We start from the raw sequence: 17,061 nt of genomic DNA on the forward strand, positions 1-17,061 counted from the left end.
GTTTAGTTAGAAAGGAAAAAAAAAAAAAAAAAGCAATTTACAATTGTTATACGATTTGAATGCATTATAGTATAAGTTTATACTACCCGCAGCAAAGCGCGGGATCTTTAACTAGTTATTATATATATATAAAAGTAAAATGAGAATGGTACTGTTCAATGAACAGTAATACAGTGACCTGCCCGTTTTGCCCCTGCATTCTTTTTGGCTTTTTAACTGATTGTCCCGACAGGTGTACGTCTTTATTGGCGTCCGAGGCTTTCCGCGTGGCTCTGTTTCCTTGCTCCACGAAGAGAGAACAATCAAAGAGAAATCAAGAACGATCGAGGACTCGAGTCCAGGTGTGTTTCTTTGCTTTGCCCGAAGAGAGAGAGAGAGAGCATTTTATCCTTGGCCTCTGGCTGCTATTTCTCTCTCGAATTCGTTGTAAGCTGTCGTCTGCGCATCTGGAGGTATGTAGTTGTTGGGGTGCTGGGTTCTGCATGTTATTGTTTTATTCATGTCTGGTCGATTTGGTACTTATTTGTTGGGTTTGTGTGAAAGATTGTTGGGTATACGTCTGATTTAGTGTTTTTGTGACAGATTCTTGGGTGTGTGGCTGATTTGGGCGAAGAGAAGGAGGGTGATTTTGGAGGAAACGGGAGAGGAGTTTCTACATGACTGAATGGTGGGTACCGAAATTTCTGACTCTGAAAGTTCGTGTTTTTATTTGGTTCCTTTTTGCGTTAAGCTATTGATTTTGATTCTGCATGTTGGGTCTCTGCAACCTGCTTATGAACGATTGTATTGATTTTGATTCTGCATGTTGGGTTTTTGCAACCTGCTTTTTGCGAGCTAATCATTTACTATTTGGACCAATGAGCAGGAATAAGGCTTGAAGCTTTACAAACATTGCAGCCTGGGGTGAGATTTTTTGATATTTTTTTTCCTATGGTATTGATTAACTTCTGCCTATTAATTTAGTTTGAAAATTGATATTTGTTCATAATCTTCCTGGGTTTTATAGAGTCTGGGTTTGTTTTCATAGAGTTTGGGTTTCTATTTAATTAGATCTGATGAAGTCTTTTTTCTTAACTTCTGCCTATTAATTTAGTTTGAAAATTGATATTTGTTCATAATCTTCCTGGGTTTTATAGAGTCTGGGTTTGTTTTCATAGAGTTTGGGTTTCTATTTGATTAGATCTGATGAAGTCTTTTTTCTTTTGGGGTTTTGTTGTTTGTGGAGCAAAGAGGAGAGGAGCTCTTGCTTGCTTGAAAGAAAAGAAGTGGAAGGTATTTGATCTATTTTGTTGTTTTCCTTTTCTTTTCTTTTTTTTGTTGCAATATTGTTTGTAATTAGAAGGGAATCTGTGTGAAGGTATTGGGTTTTTTTTTTTCCATTAAGATGAAATGTTAAGATGCAGAGTTTATTTGCTGTTTGCTTTAATGCGTGAATTTAATTGGAAATGGCTGATACATGCAGACATTCATTTTTGTTTTTTATGCAGAATTGATCAATTGTGTTTGCTTGATGTGTCTGCGGTTCAATCAATTGTGGTTGTGATTCCTGCAGTTAGTGCTTCTAAGGTAGTTTACTATCAAATGTCCTGCTTTTTTATTCTGATTTTTTTTGAAAATATCATTTAGTTAGTGATTGTGTTGTGGGACTGTCTGTTTTTGATTGAAATGGTCTTCGGCAGGCTGTGTAATTCTTTGTACTTGACAGCCTATAGGAGACTTGATTGATTTTGTGTGCAAGTTCAGTTGGTGCAACAGTAACATTCAAGTACGTAGCTATCTTGCTCTGAAATTTGAATTTCATGTCAAAGTCATGTTACTTAATTTTTAGATTTGTTTCCTCTGCTTAGGTAAATTCATAGTTTAACATATAGCATTATTTGGTTTCTTGGTAAATAAGAAAGAATACAGAAAATAGCATGCAATGTCTTCTGTCACTGAGTTTCCTACCTTGAATGCTCTATTTTTTTTTTTTTATATTACTGATCAACAGCAGTCTAATGTCAGTGATCATGGAATAGCTGAACACATTAAACAAGTAAATATTCAAAATAACACAGCTAAGAAGGATATCCTCTGCTTCTATTTCTAATGTTGTATGGCATTTATATTTCAATGTTCTTAAGGCTCCACATCTCCACATCTTATATTAATTATAATGTATATCGGCAGTTGCTGAATATAAAGAAACAAAGAAGTAGGGAAAAAAAAAAACACATAAGAATAGAATAAATAAAAAAACTACATGTATATAGAAGCCATGTTTAACTGACATAAAAGCATAGGACTCCTCATTAGCATGATGTAGCAGCAAAAAGTCATGCTAAATATGCAAGCCGACATAGCATTTCTGTACTATATATCTTGACATTATTAGCCTTTTATTTTTAGCCGTTTATGTATATGGAAGATTAGGTGGCATTGGAGGTGTTTTCAGTTGTGAAGCTGCTGCTACTAACATTCCGATCATCGTTCTCAGGTTGGTTGCCTATAATTGACATTCCAAAAGCAGGTGAAGCTGTGAAAAATAGAAGTGGATAATGTGAGAGCCGATGGTCTTCATTTAAAAAAGACTTCAATCATAGTTGGCCGGATGTAAAGAATTCTTATACAAAGAAAGTGTTAGTGGTTGTAATAAGTGGTTTTCTTTTGTTTTGCAGATATTGGGAACAATGAACTATCAATGTTTGCAAGTATTTTGAATTCAGGTACGAATGTTTAAATGATGTTGCTAATAAAATTTAAAGAGCTATCACAGTCTGCATTTAGTATATTTGATTTCTGTTTTGAAAAGTTATTTGCAGGATATATTACCCTTTTGATTTATGTTTATCCGTTTTCCTAAAGCTTGACGATTATGTTATGTTTAAAAATGTTTCAGTCTTTTGTGTGAGCTGAAGTTGAATGGTGTGTTTGTACTGTTTGAAAACATGAAAATCAGTCTTTTGTATGAACTGAGGTTGGATAATGTGTTTGTATTGTCAAACTTTTCATTTAGTGAGAATGAGAATAGTAATCTAATATGTTTATAACTGCATGCACATAGCCTAAGGTCAGCTAATTAATACAGAAACCAACCAATAATAAGAAACCTTTACTGTGTAAACATTTTGCACATATGTCTTGACCTTTATGTAGCTTTGTTCCATGCTTCAGATATTTCACATTCATAATCGACAAATACCTTAGTATACAATCATCTAATTCTTTTTCAATTTTTTTCTCCATTTACTTTATTTGCTTCTATTTTTAACTTCAATTTCGTTACTGATACCTTCATGCCTAAATCTGTGATGAAATTATTTCTTCCAACCAGTATGGTAATCACATATAGTTCTTTAATGCATGTTTTGGGCGTTCCAACAATTGAAAGAGAGCTATAAAATGATTTCTTATGACATAATCTTTATGCACTAATAATCTCTTTGTATTTTCATCACTGATTACAAATTTAGGCTCTTTATTTTTGTGTCACTAATATATGATTTAAATGATCGTTAGATAAAATTGTTTGTACTTGACAGCCTAAAGTTTATTGGGAGTAGTTGCAGTCAATTTTTTAGTTGTATATTATTGGTAGGGGATGTTCAGAAGAAGGTTTCTGTTATATTTACATGTTGCTGCTGCTGTTTTAATATTGAACTTTGATTGATTTGGTATGCAGGTTTCAACTGCTACTGTTACTTTTGCTGCAGCTCCTGTTGTTGGTGCAACTGATTTAGTTGTTGTGAGATTAGTCTGCAGGTTTGTGGTTTTTTCTTTTGGTCCATATTGTTGATCCCTTGCCATTGTTGGTCCATAAACATATGCTAATGGACATCAGCATCTCTTTTTGACAGACAAATGAAACGACAGTTGTAACTAGGTTACCCCGTAAGTAGGACAATGTAATTTTGACAAGCTGTTTCAACAGCCATTGTAATCTATATTTGAATATTACCAGAACATCTATATTAATGTTTATGTTTGTAAACCAAGATCTATGTTAGTTCCAAACTGAATTCTCTATCCTTCAAGACCTGCAGATTCTGTTCCAAAACCCGCAGCAACGCGCGGGCACACATGCTAGTACATATATAAAAGTAAAATGTCTCTGGTACTGTTGAATGAATAGTAATACAGTGATTTTCCGGATTTGCCCCCAAAAGAGATAGACATCAATCCTCTAAAAAAGAAAAAGATCTCGCTATATATATGCGTCTCAACATCATCAGAGCTCCAAAACAGTGAACCGATCCTTCTACAGTCTACACCATATGCGTTTCATCCCTTAACAGTAAACCGATCCTTCTCAATATTTGCCCCCAAAACGCTTTTGGATCTCTCTCAGAGCGAAGAGTACTGCTTTGGTTTGTTTGTTGATCCACAGTTATTAGCGCAGAGAGGAGCTGTTGCTTGCGATTTGCGAATTTGGATTTGGATCAAGGTAATTGTGGTCAGATAATCGGGGTTTTGCTTTTGTTCCTTCTTTCCAATTGTCTTTGACTATGTATTTCTTTTCCAGTTGTTTGCTTTTGATTCGTCATCAGCAAAGTAATTAGGTGGGCGAATTCTGGGTTTTTACCGACAATTGTTCATTCATTTTTTTTTTTTTCATGCATGTTGTTCTTTTGTGCAGGAATAGATTCGGCGAAGAGGACCTTTGCTTCAATTTTAAGGCTTGCAATAGGTCTGTGATTTTTTGCTCTATTTCTGCTCATTTAGGATTCTTAAAAGATTCTTAAAAAAGGTGATGGAGAAGACCTATTTCTTAATATACCCTTCAATTTTAAGGCTTGCAATAGGTTGGGATTTTTTGCTCTATTTCTGCTCATTTAACCCATTTTTTGCAATGGTTTTTTTTTTTTTTCATATTCTATTGTTTCATGATTATTTTTTTGTTGTTACATAATGAACTGAGTTTTGCTAATGGCTTCAGCGTCTGTGTGATTTGGTTTGTTGTGTATTCAATGAGTTACCATGTCCTAAAGGCTTAACTTCTGCCATTTTTGTTGGAAAGAGCTGTTAGAGCAGTTTAGTGTCTTTTTATGCAGAACTTGGACCAGGGAATTTTGCTGTTGTCTCCTTATCTACCATTTGATTTTTTTTGGTTCTATATACGACTTGGGCCATAGAAATGGAAAATGCTCATATTAAGTTTGATTGTTCAGTGCTTAAGGTAGCGGTGATATGCTTGCTATCAAAAATAATTGAATTTTAACAATTATAGAGTTGATCGATTTGCCTTTACACCATATATTTGATTGCTGGCTCAATGGTACTCAGAGTTGATTTTAGCAAAAAGTGTGAAAAAAAAAAAAAAATTGATATGCTCTGTATGTTTAGGCAAATTATATATTTGGTTGTTTCGGAGTATTTATCGTTTTGGGGTTACCAGTGAGTGCATTGGTGCTTTGGAAAGGGAGCATGGAATCCAGGAAAAGCTGTTTGGTTATGGTGGTTAATAGAGAGCAGGGATAGCTATGGACTTTTGTGGTGGAATTGTGTAGTGGTTCTGTATTTGGTTTTGTAGGATCAGAAGGTAGTTCAAGTGCAAGCAAAGGTAGTTCTGTATTTAAACTCTTATAAGGGGTAATTACTTATTCACAAATTTTTAACTTCGAGGAGAGATAACCTATAATGGTTATAAGATGAACGAGTTTGTTCCTTAGAAGACATTAGTTTTCATTTGGTTTGGAAATAGATAGCTACATTGAGATTAAAAATCAAACGGAAGTCAATCCTTTTGAGTTTTTTTATGTGCTTTTGATATTTATTTTAGGTTTTTTGATGGAGATTATCTGGAATATTCTTGGGTCATGTGTTGGGAAAAAGGAGTACTATATTGTTTAGATTTTGGATTCTGGTTTGTGCATGATGCAATGTTGCACACCTGGTATTGAGCACTGAAGATAAGTTTTAGGTGTGTGGATTAATATCTTTTATTTGCTGTATTGTTTTGTCTGAAATTCTATAGATGCACATCGAATTTAATTACACGAATCTTAAGTGGTGTATAGTTTTTGTTAGGTTGCTCAGAGATTGGCAAATACTTTTCAAGCTTAGAGCTAAATTACGCAGTCAAATTTTAAGTGTAATTCACTGTATTGCTGGATGATAATAGCTTTTCATTTTATCAATTTTTACTTTTAGATCAGTGACAGAGTGTTATTGATGCTTTTGCTTATAGAAACTCTGTATTAAAGTTAATGTTGGTATTTTCATAATTAATTTCAGGTTTTTATTGTTGTTTTCTTTGGCTTTTGCAGATTCTATGCGAAAGAGTTTACGCGTCATTCTGCTGCCACTGTTCCTTTGTCTATTGGTTAATACTATCTTGATTTGTTACTCTTATTCAGGTATAAATCCTACAGTTTTATTAGCTTGGTTGTTGGTTTCGTCTGCATTCATTATTTCCTTTTGTGTATTCAGTTTATAGTTTGTATAACCGTCATAGTGTCGAATTCTCTAAATTCTGTTATTTCATTCTACAGATTCTGGGAACAGTGTGCTGGCAAATTGTTTAACCGTTTTAAATTCAGGTATAGATTTTAGAACAATGTGAATTGCATATACTCTTATTACAATGAACATTCAAAACTTATTTGTAGGAATGGTTGGTTTTTGTATAGAGTATGGTTAGGGGTATAATTTGAAGACCGGCAACTTGGTAGAGACATCATGCGAAATCGACCAGGTTATTTTTGGCAACCAGATTAGGCATTTGTTGTAACTAAGTTAGCCTATAAGTAGAACATGTTATTTTTGGCAAGCTGTTTCGACAGCAACTGTAAATCTGTATTTCAACACTAAATTTCAGTAAAACATGATGTATGTTAGTTCTTAACGAGATGCTCTATCCTCCAGATTTCATTCAAAAACCCGCAGCAAAGCGCGGGCATTTATGCTAGTATAGATAAAACTAAAACAATAGTGACGATAATAATTTCTCTTTAAATGATTGACAGCAACTTGTTAATATTAAACTCGTTACAACAGTTTCATTACTTCATAGACAGCAACTTCGAAGCAACTAAATGCATATCCTAACAACCCCTAACCAACCATCATGCCACTTTGACAACCGGCAATCTCTCATGACTAAGTTTCATTAATTTAAGACGGATTCTAAATTTTCTGGCAATTAGAGAATTTTAGAATGAGATCAAGATTGAATTGATCATCTGCATTCTCATGGTGGGTGCTCAAGACCAAATCTCCAAAACATGGCAATGTCAGTTAGTAACAAAAAAGTTGAAGGCAGTACCACTGGAATTGACTTCACAATTTCATTAAGGTGTAGTGGTCTGTGTATCAAATAATGCATTGTACTGTCAAAAGTTGCTAAACATAAAAACATTAGAAACGGCTATTAATATGTGAGCATCTTTCTGAGCAGTACTGAAAATCAATGTCAATCAATACTAAGTGAAAGAAATTCAATACCAACTTATTTGATTCAATGCAAGCAATATCATAAAACATTCAAGAAGGAGTTAATGACATTAGCACATTGAAATACTGCACAAAAAAATTTAGACGAAGTTAAAAACTACAACTAACAAAACCATAGCAAAAGAAAAGTTCGAAACCTGCAATCCTCACTCTCCCGAAACCCACCAACACAACAGACTAAAGAGTAAAGATTATCAATCCCTTGCATGACATGGAACAAAAAGATCAATCTAAGCAAAGTAGACATCTTTAAAAAGCCAGAAAACGTACTCATCAAAACAAAATCTACAAACCTTCTATCGTTCGATAAGCTCTCTCTCTCTCTCTCTTCCTACAAAGCAAAAAAAACACACACCCGATCTCTCTCTCTCTCTCTCTCAATTCTGGAAGTCAGCGGAGGTCTCTATCTTGTGGAAGGGTCAGCGGAGCCTAAAAAGACGAAGACGCATATACCCAGCCGAAATCGTGCGGGACACCACTACGAAGCTGAAATTATAGTAGCAAAGCAAGGGTAAAAACAGCAACCTCTGTCGAAAGACGCATATGCCCACAGCACATCATCTCAGACAGCAGTCACTCCTGAAATATAACAGAAAAGCAGGGACGAAGAAGTCTTCTCCTGCCCTTGATGAACAGTAGTAACAGTGGAGTTCACCTTTCGTATATCAGTAAGCTATAGCCCACTTTTGTAGCAGTGATGCTTTTCAAAGTCTTCATCAGCAGTCATGGTGCTAATCTTTTTCTTCAACTCTTTTACTTCAGCTATCTCCTTCAAAGTTTCTTCCTCAGCTACTTCCTTTAGTTCCACCAACTATGCATCAAACTTAGGCTTGTGACTGTATCCACATGCTTGGTGATCTTAACGTTGTCACAGGCCTCTTTGTACATATCCACCAATCGAGACCCAATTCCTTTCCTGTAGTACTCCTAGTCAATGGGCTCAGCAGGTTCCTGGCTGAACTTGGTCTCGAGGGTGGTGTTAACCTCATCGAAGGCGCGGTAGAGAGAGGCGGACTCCTTGCGAGCCTCCTCGGAGACGAGAAGCTTGGCCATGCCATCGCTGTCAATGCTTTGAAGGCCACATCCACCTCTTTCTTCCCCGGCCGCGCCGCTCATTTTTCATTCTCTCTTCCTCGCTGCTTTGCCAAAGAGTTCAGAACTATCAGATGCCCTTCTCGTTCATGAATTTCCTCTGGTATTAATTTTCCTAGTCCTAACTTGCATGTTTTAGGAAAACCAACTTTTATAACTCCCAAATCTACAATGTATAGGAAAAGGAGGTCGGCAAAACTTATAAATATAATCTCTCTCGTGCTTTTTACCAATAAAATTTCAGAACTCGATCTCTCTTCTTTTTCTATATCTTCAGCAAGCGCAATGGGAAAGGAGCTTGAACACACTGGACGAGCGACATATGTAGGGCTTTAAGGAGCTTTGAGTAGTCCCTCTCCCTCATGGGCTGGTGGTTTTGACGATGGGCTAATTGAGGAGATACTTTCGCGGCTTCTTTAGTACGGTTTCGTTGTGTATGCAAGTCATGACTTGCTCTAACCTCTGATCCCAAATTTGCTAGGAAGCACGCCAGCAAGGCCGGCAGCAGGTTGAAGCTGCTTGAGACAATCAATCCCACCAGATCCATAGACTTAAGAGCAAAATTAGACGATGATGATCGGGTGGATTATACCGTCCTACCAGAAGTGCCAAGTTTATGTGTCCTGGGTTCCTGCAATGGCTTGATATGCCGGAAAGAAGTTGGCTTGATTTGCCGAGAAGAAGTTGACGACGGGTTGATATTGCAAGAAGACGAGGAAGAAGAGGAGGGAGAGGAAAAGGAAGATGAAGAGAAAGACGAGGAGGAAGAAGAGGAGGGAGAGGAAGAAAAAGAGGAAAAGGAAAACGAAGAAGAGGAAGACGAGGAGGAGAACGACGATGATCGTGATCTTATCATATGGAATCCTTCTACTCAAGATACATACAAGCTACCCAAAACCAAAATCAAAAGAGAAAATTTCGCAAACAGTACATCAAGTAAAGACCATTAATAATTCTTATACATAAAGTTCCAAACCAATCATTTCAGTACACGAAATCTGAAACTCGACCCACTATCAGTACACGACGTCAATGACGCCGTTAATTTGACACAAAAATGTCTATTATGCCCTCAGTTATTTTTTTTAATAATTTTTTTTTCTGTTCTTTTAATAATTATTATAAAAAAAACTGAGGGCATAATAGATATTTTGGTGTCAAATTAACGGCGTCATTGACGTCGTGTACTGATAGTGGGTCGAGTTTCAGATTTCGTGTACCAAAATGATTGGTTTGGAACTTTATGTATAAGAATTATTAGTGGCCTTTACTTGGTGTACTATTTGTGAAATTTTCCCAAATCAAAATAACTTGTAACTTTGGTGGATTTGGTTATGATTCCACCAAGGCACCAATGAAGATTACAAGGTTACAATAGGCTCTAACTACTGTGAAAGTGGAATTGACTGGGAAACTGAAAGTGACTGTGAAACTGAAATTAGGACTTCCAAGCCCCCAACAGCGGACAATACTTGGCTGACCAGGGCTGGTCAGCCCTTCCTAACCAACCCCTGCGTGTCACACTCCCAATCCAACACGTGTCTTTTTTTTTTTTGCTCTCTTTTTGTTCTCCTCCTTCCTCTTCCTGTACTCCGTCTCCCTCTTCTCCAGTCTCTATCGGCGACCAACTTGACCATCCTCAACCTCATTCTTCCTGATCCTCAACCCCTTCTCCACTCCCCATCGTCGGTTTCCAGTCACCACCACCGCCTTCCCCACCCTCTCAATCAAAGCCTACGCCACGGATCGAGATCCCTCCATACTTGTCTCCGGAAACGCCACGTCTCCGGCAACGGCAAATCCTCCTTCAGAGTACTATTCCCTGCTTCACAGCAGGACTACGGTTCCTCCACTTCCATTGAGGTCGATGTCGTCACCCGGGAGAACGGATTTTGAAGCACAGTGCCACAAACGGGTTCGACGTCGTGCGGCTCAACATCGCGACTGGGAGAGCGTGAGGAAGGCTTAATTGGCTTAGAAGGACACATGTCATCCAGTTAGTGGATATGGTCAGCCAAAGCTGACCATACCTGGTCAGCGAAGTATAATCCCCCAACAGCCACACTTGCAGTCTTTACATTAAAAACAGGTTCATGGAAGATAGTTGAAAATCTCAACAACGTTGGAAAGTGCCTTGGGGCGGGGCGCTTATTGAACGGAGCTCTACATTGGCTAGATTACAGCTATTATTAAGATTCACAATCATCTCCTTTGATCTGGCCGAGGAGAAATTTCAAGCTTTGTTGCCACCACCCGACGTTTGCACGACAGAAAGTACCATCCACCTCGGAATTGGGACGACTATTGGGAATTCTCTCTTCCTATATCTTTACGATTTCGGGTGTCATGAATCGCAAACAGGTATTGCAATAACAATGTGGGTGATGAAAGAATATGGGGTTAATGAATCCTGGACTAAAGTTGTTCAGATTCCTTCTATAATTAAGTTTATCTCCGTGTCTTCAGTTCCATTACACACCGACATGGATTTTAGAGAATGGTAAAGTTTTGATGAACCGGATCAGCCATAGCGGAGGGTGGGAGCAGCTGGTGTTGTATGATCCTGAGGAGAACAGTCAAAAGGAATGTAGACGTCTTCTACATGACTATCACATCTCGCCCGTATTATACCTGGAGAGTTTAGTGTCACCAAAAGTCGGTAGTTAGTTGAACTTGAACAAAACGACCATGGGTAGTTTTCTCTATTATGCAATTTTTTGGGCTTTCTGTTATTCTGTTTGACTTTAATAACAGTCTGAACTTCGGAACTATTCAATTATAAAAATAGTGCATGTTTGAATGATATATAGCAGGCAACAGCCACTATGACACCTCCTCCTCAAAAAGATATATATATATATATATATATATATATGCTGATCTGAGATTTCTTGAAAAAGAATCGCATCCTGCAAGTTGAACCTAAATTTTAGTATTTGTAGCTGTCGTATGTTCTTTTCACTGATATTTACAAGATCCTAACATAACATCTACGATCTTTTGCATTTGGTAAGAATAAAAAAAGTCTATCTAAATTTTAGATGCACTGATATTGAATATGGGTTGTTCTGCTCTTTGATTTCATCTTCTTTCTGAGTTTCTTCCATATAATTCTGCTACCAACTGATGTATTAGAACTTATCAAATAGACTATTGGCTAAACAAAAATCAGAATGACCTTGAAGATGGTTAGTTGGTTACTATCTTCGGACAAAAGAGTTTGAATACATAAATTTGGTTAATGTCTAGCCCTCATATTCTGATATTCATCAGATCAGAATTGATTGGAGGATGTAAAGTGTGTACACGAGAACCTTCGAGGAGTACGAGGTTACACAATGATTTGGAAACTTGGAAGTTCAAGATAAAGTTTGTATATAGGGGTAACTTTTTCCCTTGGATGTAAGACTTTTTCACTCATGGAAGTTGTTCCATTGAGAACTTTTGTGATAAAGCCATCTGTGGTTTGAGAAGCTAGTAGAATCCATTAAAAGGCGGCACAACCCAAGTCGCCATCAGTGAGTCCTCATTGTAGTGTTTAAGTTCAACACCATGTATGCAGTGTCGTTTGGTGGTTCCATCCTTCAAATCGAAGACATTTAAAGATTCTATCCGACCCTTAGGTCCTGTGTAGTATATGCAATTTGGTTTGCATCCCGGCATGGTTGAAGCCAAAACAGAGAAAGAATGGTGGTGTTCATCTATGAATATAGCCTCATCTCCAATACTTTCTACCTTATCATGCCACACAATCAAACTATCTTTTTCATCGAACACCACCTTGTAAACCATGAATTCACACACCTCCTCCTCATCCTCTTCACTAGAGCTGTCATCTTCATCAGAAGTGTCTACATCGTGGCGTAATTCTCGTACATGCAATAGTTCTCCCTTAGTTGATTCTAGCAAGTATTCTTTATAAGCCCAAGAATCCAAGGGAGATGCAAGTTCTTTTATGTCTAAAGGCTCGGTGATATCAACCATGAATGTCTCAGTCTTCAACTCCTCCTCTTCGGAAGAAGAATCTGATTCATCAGAACTGTAGGAACAGCAATTATCAAATATTCTCCGAGCATGTATTTGTTCTCCGTTAGTTGATTCCGGAGTAGATACTCTATCATCATCCAAGCCTAATGGAGGTGCGCGTTCTGTTTTGTCTAAAACCTCACTGCTATCATTAAGCTCGAATGACAGAATCGATCCCTGATATCCAATTGCATAGACTTGGCCTCTATAAAATACTGCATCGTTAAAGTAGGCATCTATCACAGTGTAACAAGTCCAGGGATTTTGCCCTGCTTTAATGAAAGCCAATTCCACATCCCGTTGATTATAATATGTAATTACTAGAACCACATAATTGTCCGGATTCAAAATCGGATCAGCAGATAAAATGATCCTTGCTCGGCAACCCTGTTGGTCCAAAACTGGGAGAGAAGGTAGACGAATATTGGCTGCTTTTGTAAAAGGGTTAACCAGTCTCAGTTTTGCTGTAGTAGATGAGATCTTTTTTATCTTTGCCCACCAACCATGTCCCAGATAATCTTAAGGCACTGATAACTCAATGTTGTTGTACAATTTTTGCTCAGAAACACTATAGAGTGTTAGCTTTCTACTGGGTTTGGATGTACTAGCTAGGAATCATGAGCATGAGAGGTGGTGCCTGCAGCCAACGCCTTGTTTCTTGATGGTATTGTTTTGAAAGAGCACACCATTCCGTGCAAACGGCGGTGAACCAAATATGGTGAAAGGGTTCAAGCAACTTATCAAGAATCACAAACAGAAGTGATTCTGGGATATTTGCCCAATCTGATGATAAATAATTAATCTCCAAATTTGTACCTTCTTTTTGAGGTGCAAGCCATGATAGCTAGGATCGATTGCAGTATGATGGAGAGATCAATGATACTTCTCATACTGATCGATGTCCCTATTTATAAAATTAAAAAAGGAAGATTCCTATTGGAACAAGGAAATAGGATCGATCGGTTCTTTTTTCCCTTATGTTTTCAGAGGTAATTTTGCCCTTATGAGACTTGTACCACTTTTTTTACCACCTCCAGCAACATCAAGAAGCAAGTAGGAAGCAGGAAGCAAAATATTAAACACAAAATTTATGCCCCTAACATCTCGATCTATGGAATGTTACAAATCAAATCCAATTAGCTAGACGAGATCAGAGTTAACAGGCATGTATTAGTTCAATACATAGCACAATTAACAGTTGAGCAACAAAATCAACAATTCTAAGAGAAAAAAACCGACCACCAAAACCTATAAGGATATATTCATACTGAAAGTCTGAAACTAAAGAACACTTATAAAAGATTAATTCTTCATGAATCTGGCAGTCAAAGTTAACAAATAATGATCCACCCCTCACGGGCTCACGACATGTATCTAACATAAAAAATAAAAATAAAAAATAAAAAACTTCATTTTTTCGTTCCGACGTTGGCACAACATAAAGTATAGCTCTTGGTACCGGAACCTATAAAACATAAAGTACAAAACTTGGAACCCATAATCAAGTAGCAAATCTGTCTGAAAAAGATTTTAACTTCAAAAAAATATCTTTTAAACTCCACTCAAATTGATAAAGTTCAAATACTATTGCTTAAAAATCTCTGTTAAAATCTTGATTGGATCACCTTTCTTTTGCATTTGCCAAATTTTGTCAGCTAAATACAGAAAAATACAAGGAAGCCCTTGCCAAGATGTCGATGAGAATGACAATGAAGTTATTCTCAGAATTTTTGTCAAATCCCTTGCTCCATGGACCCATGCAGACCAAATTATCCGACCCTTTAAACAAGTCAAAAAACAACAAACTTCCAAACACTTGACACATTCAACTAGAATTTGGGTAAACTAAACTTCGATCAAAACTTGCTTCTCTGTAAAGTAAGATTGGTGGGTTAGCATCAAATGGGTCAATTTCACATTAGGATGTATCAGGTATATGTTTCAACTTATTCAGCTAGTTACAGGACCATAATATCAATTTTCTACCAGCTCCAGCTGGATCAGCACCATGAAGAAGCAAGTAGGAAGCTGTATGTTATGATTGTTATCTTATCTACCCAAAATTGACCACAGCATCTTTAAGCCAACGCAAAAGCCATTCAGAAAAGGCTGAGGGATTTCCCAACTTGTCACTCCTCCACTAGCCGCATTGGTGGAACAATCTGGTTTTCTCTTGGCAAACAAAGAAAGAAAGACAGAATGTTCGAGTCACCACTTTCCTCAAGTCTTAATTTCTAGACACGCGGTTTATCATCCTCCACCCATATATATATATAGTCTCTCTCTGATACTTTGTTCTTCCTGTACTGCTTTGCATTTCCATACTGACATTACCTTAATGGGACTTGTTCCATGTCCTTTGCCCTGCAGCACATACAGTACAGAATCCGAGTCCAACTTCAGTTACCACCTTCACTCTGATCCTTCAACCTCCTCAATATCTTCCCAACCAAGTCTTCCTTCTGTTCCTTCGCTATCACGGCAAGTACTACAGCAAACCCAAACCACCCAACTTAACTGCATAGCTACCCGAAAACCCGGCTCCGCCTGTGTCTGTTCCCTAGTCCTCGCCGGAAAGTTCCTATACACCGGCTCATCCGACGGCGAGATTCGATCATGGAGCTGCAGAGACATCTCCTCAAACACTTCCAAGCCACTAGCCACCACCAACTCCACGGTCAAGTCTCTAGTGATTGTGGGCGACAAAATCTTCAGCGCTCACCAAGACCACAAAATCCGTGTTTGGCAAGTCAACACTACCAATGAACAAAAGTTCAAATGCAAATGCATAGCCACGCTGCCGACACTGAAAGATCGTTTCCCGAGGCTCTTCTTCCCCAACAGTTACGTCCAAGTCCGGCGGCACAAGAAATTAACGTGGGTGCATCATGCGGACGCAATATCAGCTCTGGCGGTATCAAAGGACGAGTCTCTTCTATACTCGGCTTCATGGGACCGCACGTTCAAAATCTGGCGGACCTCCGACTTCAAGTGCTTGGAGTCGGTGAGCAACGCCCACGAGGATGCCATAAACGCAATAGTGGTGAGCAATGACGGGTTTGTTTACACTGGCTCGGCGGATAAGAAGATAAAGGTGTGGAAGAAACTCATTGGGGAAAAGCATCACACTCTTGTTGAGTCACTAGAGAAGCACAAGTCGGCAGTGAACGCCTTGGCTTTTAGCTCCGACGGGTCTGTGTTGTACTCCGGCGCGTGTGATCGGTCGATTCTGGTTTGGGAAAGAGATAATGGTGGCGGTGGTGGGATGGATGTGGTGGGGGCGCTTAGAGGTCACACTAAGGCTATATTGTGTTTGGCGGTGGCGGGGAATTTAGTGTGTAGTGGTTCGGCGGATTGTAGTGTTAGGATTTGGAGGAGAGGGGTTGGTGATGATCGGAGTTACTCGTGTTTGGGTGTGTTGGAAGGTCATAGGCGGCCGGTGAAGTGTTTGACGGCGGCCGTGGATTTTGACGGTGACGATAGAAGTGATTGTGTTAATTCTTTTGTTGTTTATAGTGGTAGTTTGGATTGTAACATTAAGGTGTGGCAAATACAGGTCCCTTTGGTTAATTCGATTTAACTATTTTATTAGTAGAGCTAATCTAAAGTTACATATACTTTTGTTGATCCACAATTTGTAGACATGATGATGTACATAACAATTATGATTAATTTCAGTTTACCCCCGTGAGGTTTGGAGGTGACATGACATCATGTCACCCCCTCTATTCTCAATTTTGAATTTTTACCTCCCAAACTTTCCAATTTCAATCAGCCGTGTCCAATTTCTACTATTCCGTCCAAATTGGACGTTAACTCTGAGTCTCTGACGATCGGACCCACTTTGAGGGTTAAAATGATCATTTCAAGACAAAAAAAAACTATAAAAAAAAAAAAAAAACAATTTTTCTTTTTCTTCATTTTATTTATTTATTTATTTTTTTGTCTTCAACCTATGCACCACAAATTATAATAGGTTTATAAAAACAAAAAGATACTCTAGGTGGTTGAAAGCTGCTCGCTGGTGATCTACGATATTTGTGATATATCTCCGATAAAGTGAAGAATTTTAGGATATATCCCCAATAAAGTGAATAAATATTTGTGTAAAATCATTTTTTACAGATATTTACAGATAAAGTGTAAAATCTTTTTTTTTACAGATATTTCTTCACTTTAGTGGGGATATATCCTAAAATTCTTCACTTTATCGGAGATATATCACAAATATCGTAGACTAGCGAGCTGCTTTCAACCACTTAGAGTATCTTTTTATTTTTATAAACCTATTATAACTTGTGGTGTATAGGTTGAAGACAAAAAAAAAAAAAAAAATAGAATTTTTTTTTAATAGTTTTTTTGTTTTGAAATGACCATTTTAGCCCTCAAAGTGGGTCCGATCGTCAGAATTAACGTCCAATTTGAACGGAATAGTAGAAATTGGACACGGCTAATTGAAATTGGAAAGTTTGGGGGGTAAAAATTCAAAATTGAGAATAGAGGGGGTGTCAT

The 17,061-nt window shown here is 37.8% G+C and overlaps 1 protein-coding gene and 2 long non-coding RNA genes across 5 annotated transcripts; all 3 read left to right on the forward strand.

Annotated features, from left to right (window-relative positions):
* The first annotated feature begins 253 nt into the window (after nt 1-253).
* LOC133712639 (uncharacterized) lies at nt 254-4,005 on the forward strand. Of its 2 annotated transcripts, XR_009847519.1 has the most exons (10): nt 254-452; nt 583-667; nt 866-903; nt 1,231-1,272; nt 1,488-1,566; nt 1,680-1,765; nt 2,477-2,539; nt 2,658-2,705; nt 3,662-3,741; nt 3,837-4,005. It is a non-coding gene; the product is annotated as an uncharacterized LOC133712639 (long non-coding RNA). The 2 variants fall into 2 exon arrangements; XR_009847518.1 differs by having other exon boundaries at nt 3,662-4,005.
* Nucleotides 4,006-4,243: 238 nt separating this feature from the next.
* On the forward strand, nt 4,244-6,782 carry LOC133712622 (uncharacterized). 2 transcript variants are annotated; one of them, XR_009847510.1, is made up of 4 exons: nt 4,244-4,423; nt 6,246-6,335; nt 6,471-6,518; nt 6,609-6,782. It is a non-coding gene; the product is annotated as an uncharacterized LOC133712622 (long non-coding RNA). The 2 variants fall into 2 exon arrangements; XR_009847509.1 differs by lacking the exon at nt 6,609-6,782 and having other exon boundaries at nt 6,471-6,603.
* A 7,961-nt stretch (nt 6,783-14,743) lies between these two features.
* LOC133709610 (protein JINGUBANG-like) lies at nt 14,744-16,231 on the forward strand. The gene has a single exon (XM_062135403.1). The coding sequence runs from the start codon at nt 14,888-14,890 to the stop codon at nt 16,127-16,129; it is 1,242 nt and encodes a 413-aa protein (XP_061991387.1). The 5' UTR covers nt 14,744-14,887; the 3' UTR covers nt 16,130-16,231.
* Nucleotides 16,232-17,061: the final 830 nt, after the last annotated feature.

This window comes from Rosa rugosa, chromosome 5 (assembly GCF_958449725.1).
Source record: "Rosa rugosa chromosome 5, drRosRugo1.1, whole genome shotgun sequence".
NCBI classification, from domain to species: domain Eukaryota; kingdom Viridiplantae; phylum Streptophyta; class Magnoliopsida; order Rosales; family Rosaceae; genus Rosa; species Rosa rugosa.

Bases quoted from the DNA above. Each gene is read 5' to 3' on its own strand.
- LOC133709610 (XM_062135403.1), top strand. From the start codon at position 14,888: ATGGGACTTGTTCCATGTCCTTTGCCCTGCAGCACATACAGTACAGAA.